Source organism: Austrofundulus limnaeus, unplaced genomic scaffold (genome assembly GCF_001266775.1).
Source record: "Austrofundulus limnaeus strain Quisiro unplaced genomic scaffold, Austrofundulus_limnaeus-1.0 Scaffold264, whole genome shotgun sequence".
Taxonomy (NCBI): Eukaryota; Metazoa; Chordata; class Actinopteri; order Cyprinodontiformes; family Rivulidae; genus Austrofundulus; species Austrofundulus limnaeus.
The window spans coordinates 745712-753655 of record NW_013952666.1 but is presented as its reverse complement, the minus strand read 5'-3'; the positions used below and the strand labels follow the sequence as shown (position 1 = coordinate 753655).

The window sequence follows — 7944 nt, the reverse complement described above, 5'->3', positions numbered from 1 at the left end:
GACTTTGCGTAATTCAGCAACACATTTATTTCGGTAACTGTTTAAACGAGACCGATTTTCAGAAGTTTTTGATTTTCGATAAGTTTTCAACTTTAGCAGATGTATTATAGAGACATTCAACCATGGAGTTTTATTTTTCAGGACTGGAACTTTACAAGTTGAAATATATTTTTCCTGTATTGTCTCCAACTTATCATAAAAATTAGACAAAATGTGATTTGGATTTAACAGAGAAATACCCTCATTCCAGTTAGTTTTCTCAATCTGAGCATGAAACATGGGGAACTTTGATTTCTGAATCCTTTTAATGAAATTATGCACATGACCTGTAGGTTTCTTAAGGTTTTTACTAATGACATAAATAAGTGAATGATCCCAGATTGAAGTATTTATAACTCCAGATATGCCTTATTATATGGAGGATCGATTTGTGGAAATAAGATCAAAATGGAATTACATGTCTTGTCAAATCTTGTTGGTACTTTAATGAACTGTTGAAGCCCTAAGTTTATAGACATTGCTTTCAGGCCTTTGGAAGTTTTATCAGCCCAATTCATATTGATATCACCAAGAATCACAAACTCTTTTGATTTTATGCCTTTTCTTGGTTCTGATTGGTTGAAATGGACTAACCCTAACCCTCTGCAGTGAATCCAGTCTGTCTGGTTTAAGTGAACCCAACCTAAAGTTAACTGAAGTTGTTTTTGTCTTGCAGGCTTCAAAGATCCTGACTTCCTGTGCTTCAGGCATCATTCTCTGTTGAAGACGATCCGCTTCATCCTCAGAACCAACAACAAGACAGAGAAAACTTTGATCCAGTCTTTTTCATTTGAATTGGTGTTCAAACTGGAATTCTGCCTTAAGGAAATGTTCAACTACAGCCCAGAACTGGACCGACTCCTGCCGACGTGTGTTCTGTCCGATGATTGCACCATCGCTCAGACGCCATGATGTAAAAACTCTGGTTATGACTCAGCKGTTTTTCATTTTTCATTTATAATATCATGACTTTATGAAAGTTTTTGAGCACACTGGTCTCTTCCTCTGCCACCAAAATCATCTTCTTCGGTCCGATTTTTGTTTGTGGATGGTTCAGAACCAAGTTTTGGTTTAATGCCAGATCACACTGCCAAATGTTCTGATCGGATCCAACAGTTTGCCTCAGAACAACCCCAACAAACATCCAGAGGAGAGGGATGAGCACAGGCCTCTACCTGAGGGGGCGGGGCTTCCAAATGGATCAGGTGGAACAGTCTGCAGATCTCCAGGATGGGACTGGAAGAGGTTCTGGGGCCCCAGATCACTTTTAAACAAATAAAAACAGGAAGTCTCCAAATCTGGTCAAATTTAAATTAAACTTATTCACAACTTTTATCAGCAACATTTAAGAATTGCTGCAAACATTTTTCCACATCTTTAAATTCACTTTCTTTACTGATTGCCAAAATTCTACACATTTTGTTTGGTTTTGATCAACATTTTACAATTTAAGCATAAGAAAGAATTTTAAAACTTCTAATGTAAAAAAAGTATATATTTATGGCATTATAATAATCTCAGAGATTAACGTCAACTTTAGATGTTCTGGGGTCCCTGGTGGCTGTTTGATGACCMGCTCTTCGTCAGATTGTACAAAAACTCGTCATCAGTTGCTGCTTTTAGGATATCAGCTTCTCTTTGATCACTTAGAGAAAAATCTACACTTGATGGTTGAAGAGACTGTCCACTGGTCACTTCCTGAAACCAACGTTTAATTTTCTTACAGGATGTACACTGTGTCATCAAAATAAAAGCACACTAATAAAGTTCAATCTCAGTTTCAACAGGCAAGACGTTTAATGCATTTAAGAATTTAGAAATTTATTCAAACAAAAGTAAAATTTAATCATCCAAGGAATATTTCTCAGACCTTCTTGATCCCACCGAAGTCTTCCATGACTAGAGCTGAGGTTTCTGAGGTAGTTCATGAGCTCCATGGTGGCAGGGCTTCAGGAGTGGACGAGATCCACCCTGATTTCCTCAAGGCTCTGTAACATTGCGTGGACATTAGTGGATTGGCAGACTGGGGTGATGGTTCCCCTCTTCAGAAAGGAGGACCTGAGGGTCTGTTCCAGTTACAGGGACATCACTCTCCTTAGCCTCCAGGTAAGGTCTTTCCAGGGGAGAGTCCAGAAGAGAGTCTGATCGATGGTCATATCTCAGATTCTGGAAGAACAATGGGTTCTGTCCTGGCCGTGGATCACTGGACTAGCTCTTTAAATGGAAATGGTAAATGGACTGAACTTATATAGTGCTTTATCAAGTCCCTCCAGTCCCTAAAACACTTTACACTTCAGACATTCACCCACTGATGATGGTAAGCTTCAGCCACAGCTGCCCTGGGCACACCAACAGAGACTGCCATGCACCAACGCCACCGGACCCTCCGACCACCATCAGTAGGCAAGAGGGTGAAGTGTCTTGCCCAAAGACACAACAACTGAGATGGCTGGAACGGGGGATCGAACTGGTGACCTTCTGGTTCCAGGATGACTCCCCTAACCACTCTACCACAGCCGCCCTGGATTACCCTCACTAGGATCTTCAAGGGGTCATGGGAGTTTGCTAATCCAGTCWACAAGTGTTTTGTGGACATGGAGAAGACTTTGGACAGTGTTCCTCGAGCTGCACTGTGTGGGTTACTTGGTGTTTATGGGATTGTGGGTCAAAGTTTGCTTCACAATGCTGATATTAAGTCGGACCCCTTAAGGGTGGGAGTGGAAGTCCAGTTGTGTTGGATTCTGTTTAAAACTTTTATGGACAGGGAGTCCGGTTCTGTGGCCCTGGGATTCTATCTCTGTTATTTGCAGATGATGTGGTCCTGTTGGCCTGGGTTGGTTTCTGTCTCAAGTGTAGAATTTCAGGTATCTCTGTGTTTTGTTCACAGTGAGAAAAGAACACAGTGTCAGACCCACAGACGGATCAGTGCAGTGTTCTGGACTCTGGACTCTGGACTCTGGACCGACCTGTTGAGGTTCAGAGGAAGCTGAGCTCTCTGTTAATCAGTCGGTTTATGTTTCTATGCTCACCTATGATCTAAACTCTGAGTAGTGACCACATGAAACTCACAGAGGAACTCAGGATGTGGGGTGGTACCCTTAAAATCTAAGTCCCGCCTCCAGACTCTTTCAACCAGTGAAGGCTGTCAGTCAGGGTAATGATACTTTTTATGGACTAAAAATGTGTTACAAGTCAGAATTTTGAGCATGAGATAATTTTTGTTTAAGCTGTGGTATTAAAGGCAGAAGGGGATGTGCATTTCTGTAAGAAATTCTACTTACTGAAGGTTCTGGAACAAAGMGATATTTATAATTATTCCTGTTGTTACACCTGATGACAGTAAAGTTCTTATCAAACCTACTGTAACAAAGTTTTGAGTATAAAATTGTACTGAGCTTTTCTCATGTTTTCCTAACTACAGGAACTGTTTGAAATGGGTCTGTTAARAAAACCTGACAGAAAACAACAAAAACGGAAACCTTCAACCTATCATAAACCTACTGAAAAAGGTTGCTTTGATTCTGCTTCTGCTCCACAGAGGCGTTTAAAGCTTTTGTTTTGGAGGGGATAAGGCCACTGGTTTTAGTATTTTGATGACACTTTGTATTTTTCTGTGCAGACTTCAGAACTCGGTGGCTGTGTTAAGAACAGGATCATCTGTTGTTGTGGCCTGGTGGTTCCACATCTCTTTACTCATCATTTGCTTCCATCAGTTCGGTTTCACTGGTAGATATCAGATGTACTGTACATACTACTACTGCTTAACTGAATCTTTCTACTTGTCATTTCTGAGTATTTCTTGTGCAGCTGTTGCTTTAGAATCTTATTTTTCTGTTGGAAATGTGCGTCATTGTTCTCTGAGCCAGCACTGCAGTGATTTGCTGTTTGGAGGAGTTTTCTGCTGTCACAACCATCTGAAGAACAGAGACTGTTCTGGAACCTTTCACAGTTCTTCTTGCTTCATGTGTCCAGTCAGAAGTTGTGTGTCATTGGTGCCATTTTTCTTCTTGTGCATTGTGTCACTCACAGTTTGATCCCAAACTGTCAGTTTTAATGTGTGTGTTGGAAAATAAAATGTTGCAGTAAATGTTTGTTTCCTAATGTCTTAATGTATAAAATCAAACATACACCCATGTTCCCTATTGATGGTACAGACTTCCTGGTGATCCAATGATCCCATTGATCTACAGTGCCTGACTCTAGATTACCCACAGTGCTTTAGGATTTGGATTTTAAAAGTAATAAATCACAATTTGAAATGACTAAAATACAGAAGGTCAGCAGCTTCAGGCCATCTTCTCCAATTCGTTTCAAGGTACTAATTGTACATCAAACTTATGAAATACAACAATAAATTGCTGTAACATGGTATTGTAATCTAGTGATGGGCAAATACTCATATTTTCACAACATCTCAGGTGTCAAGGTTGGATTACGTTTGTAAAGAAACATCAGCTTTTAGAACATTTTTTCACTATTCAGTAATTATTACCTTTATTTTACATAAGAATTTTATCAACCAGTATGTTTTAAAGCCTTTTAAATTACCACTGAATAAACAACAACCATGGTGGACTTGAGACCTGTCCAGGTTGTCCCACTTCTCACACTGACTGCTTTTAGGGCACCAGAGACCTAGGATTGAGTAAAAGCTCTTCAAATGGATGGAAAATGTAGAGTTTTGTGTAAATCATTACATTTTCTTGGGGAGGATCCTGGACTGCTTCAGTCTGCAGCTGATCATTGACGTGAAAAGATGTTCTTCATTGGTGTCAGCTGATGCTGGAGGGTATGAGGCAGACTTCTGGTATTTGATTTCAAATAAATTATTTTGTTCATTATTTGAAGTGAACAACCTGGTTTCTAAAGATAAACAACATCCAAAACAAAASTATTTAATTTGGTAAGTGAATGTCTGTAAATTGATGGTGAAATGTAGAAAATTAGACAAAGGGCACCACTTGAAGTCTCTGTCTGTGTTTGTGTATGTGTGAGTGTGTTTACACATTAAGACTTAGTTTTTACAACAAATGTTTTAGTTTATTTAACTAATAACTTAGTTGTACTTCTATCTTCTAACAACAAGTGTGTAAAATGATTCTGAAGTTATCAATCACTATAAACCAACAAAAACATCACCGGARTAAATCAACCACACAGTTTTTTATTAAATATAATTGCTGACATGAGATCTGATCAGRGAACTGCTGCTTCAGTGGAGTTCTTGGTCTGATTGTGAAATCAGAGAATACACAGTTGTAAATACTGTAAACTATAATACAGTAATGATGTGTGTGTATTATTATGTACTAATAACTGTGTAATATATAATAAAACTAAAAACATGATGTCAGCAGTGTGCAGACCACACAAACAGAAGATGTGTTGTAATGTGGGGGGTGGCCAGCAGGGGGCGGCACCGCCCAGCTTCAAACGGAAGTCACGCAAACAACCGAAGAAGAAGAAGTTCGCGCGGGTCTTTCCACTGTTACCGGATGTGATCTTCCGGTGAGTCGTGACTTTTGTTTTGATCAAGTGTTTATTTCTGCTGTAAGGTTTATAAAAGTCCATTCATTTCATCTGTTGAACAAAGTTTTTCTTTTCTTTGTGTTTGAAATCATAAACTTTAAGTTTTCGGTCTGAAGCTCGACTTATTTAAAAATATGACTTTAATTTAAAACACCGTTCAGTTTTTATTTAAGAGTTTTCAGATCAAAGATGATTAAATCTGCTTCATGAGTCCGTGTTTGACTGGTTTATTCTCTGTTCTCAGTTTTAATAAAATCATCTTAGATAAAGTTTACATTTGTTCTGGTCAGGCTCAGGTAACACTTTTAATACTCAGATTTAACGGATTAATGAGAAGTTTATGAATAATGATTAGAAATCATTGAATTAGTTTGATCTAATGTCAGAAGAATAAACAATAAAAACAGAAAATAACAGAATAAGTCAAAGACTGAGATGTAAATATTTGTTGAAAAGGTTAACATGTTTCTGTATGTTTAATGTGATTATCTGTTTGTTTCTGTCTGTTTTTAATTTAATTTCCCCTGTACTTCTTCTAAATGAGTTTTCTGCTTCGTCTTCATGAACGTCTGTTTGAACAGATTTCTCTTCAGGTGAACCTGAACCTAACCCTGATGAACACCTGTAAAGGTTAGCTCCACCCATACCTTACCTGTCTGCTACACAGGATCTGTTGTAACCAYTCCAAACAGCATCACTGCTGTCAGCTCACTTCCTGGTCCGCCTCCATCACAGGCACCATGGATCCCACAGAGAACAGGTACGCTCACCTCCTGCAGCCAATCAGAGAGCTCACAAAGAACTGGGAGATCGACGTGGCGTCGCAGCTGAACGATTACCTGGAGGAGGTAAACTTACAGTCAGGTTTACAAAGAGCGTGGGTCCAAACCTGAACCAATCACCTGTGTCTCTGCAGCTGGATGACATGTGCATCACCTTCGATGGAGGAAAAACCAGACTGAACTTTGCAGAAGCTGCTCTGCTCATCCAAGGTTCCACGTGCATTTACAGCAAGAAGGTGAGTGATGTGTGGAGGGTCACAGTGCTCACCTGACCGCTGCGTGCTCACGTGACCAGCATATGGTCAGGTGAGCGCTGCGTGGTCACGTGACCAGCATATGGTCAGGTGAGCGCTGCGTGGTCACATGACCAGTGTACCTTGTTGTTTCAGGTGGAACTGCTTCACAGCCTTGTGTACCAGACTTTGGAGTACATCAGTGACAGGAACAAGAAGTGAGTTTAATGTTCAGCTTCATGAGTCCCAGCAGAGGGCTGTGCTCACCTGGTTGTTTCAGGGCGGTGCTCACCTGTAGTTTCAGGGTGGTGCTCACCTGGTTGTTCTGTTTGTAGGCGGAGTAAAGAGACAGCGGCAGCTGCAGCTCAGGACGATGATGCAGGAACAACACAGAGCACACAGGACTCTGACAACTTAGCTGTGGTGAGAAGTGAAGTGTGCAGACAGGATGTGATGTGTATCTGCTGCAGTGTTTACACACAGAGCATTGTGGGTAATGTAGACCGTATCTGTTGTGTTTCAGTTCACTCCTCAGGACCTGGAGGCATCAGAAAACTCACAGATGTCTGATTCCAACATGGTAGAACCAGTTTCTGTCAGACAGGTTCAGCAGCAGTGATCAGTATGTCTCAGTGTGTTCTGGTTTCTTTCAGATGGTCCGAGTGATTCCTCTTCCTCCAGAGTCTCTGATTCCTCCAGAAACACACGAAAAGCACAAACTGCCTTTTGTTAGGTCAGTGTCCCCGTCAGCTACAGCCTGATGTCTTACAGATTAACCTAACCTAACTAACCTAACCTAAACTAACCTAACCTAACCTAACTAACCCTAACTAACCTAAACTAACTAACCTAACCATCAGCTACAGCCTGATGTCTTACAGATTAACCTAACCTAACTAACCTAACCTAAACTAACCTAACCTAACCTAACTAACCCTAACTAACCTAAACTAACTAACCTAACCATCAGCTACAGCCTGATGTCTTACAGATTAACCTAACCTAACTAACCTAACCTAAACTAACTAACCTAACCAAACTAACTAACCTAACCATCAGCTACAGCCTGATGTCTTACAGATTAACCTAACCTAACTAACCTAACCTAAACTAACTAACCTAACCAAACTAACTAACCTAACCATCAGCTACAGCCTGATGTCTTACAGATTAACCTAACCTAACTAACCTAAACTAACCTAACCTAAACTAACTAACCTAACCATCAACTACAGCCTGATGTCTTACAGATTAACCTAATCTAAACTAACTAACCTAATCATCAGCTACAGCCTGATGTCTTACAGATTAACCTAACCTAACTAACCTAAACTAAACTAACCTAACCATCAGCTACAGCC

General features: G+C 40.2%; 2 protein-coding genes and 1 long non-coding RNA gene across 3 annotated transcripts in view; 2 read left to right on the top strand and 1 right to left on the bottom strand.

Annotated features, from left to right (window-relative positions):
* ptpro (protein tyrosine phosphatase receptor type O) overlaps positions 1–4126 on the top strand; it is a gene marked incomplete at its 5' end in the record, with an annotated part of 39051 nt that extends 34925 nt beyond the window's left edge. Inside the window, 1 exon segment of the mRNA XM_014020731.1 lies at positions 716–4126.
* A 1369-nt stretch (positions 4127–5495) lies between these two features.
* Positions 5496–7944, top strand: part of ncaph2 (non-SMC condensin II complex, subunit H2) — a gene marked incomplete at its 3' end in the record, with an annotated part of 13296 nt that continues 10847 nt past the window's right edge. Inside the window, 8 exon segments of the mRNA XM_014020732.1 lie at positions 5496–5547; positions 6150–6198; positions 6304–6416; positions 6485–6586; positions 6740–6801; positions 6919–7006; positions 7107–7163; positions 7237–7316. Coding sequence (XP_013876186.1) covers positions 6183–6198; positions 6304–6416; positions 6485–6586; positions 6740–6801; positions 6919–7006; positions 7107–7163; positions 7237–7316 — 518 coding nt within the window.
* The window catches only part of LOC106526203 (uncharacterized), a 5947-nt gene continuing 5344 nt past the window's right edge, over positions 7342–7944 (bottom strand). Inside the window, exons 2-4 of the long non-coding RNA XR_001311226.1 lie at positions 7628–7683; positions 7438–7499; positions 7342–7394 (exon numbers count right to left, since the gene is read on the bottom strand). This is a non-coding gene — a long non-coding RNA (uncharacterized LOC106526203). The remainder of the gene's footprint in view (positions 7395–7437; positions 7500–7627; positions 7684–7944) is intronic.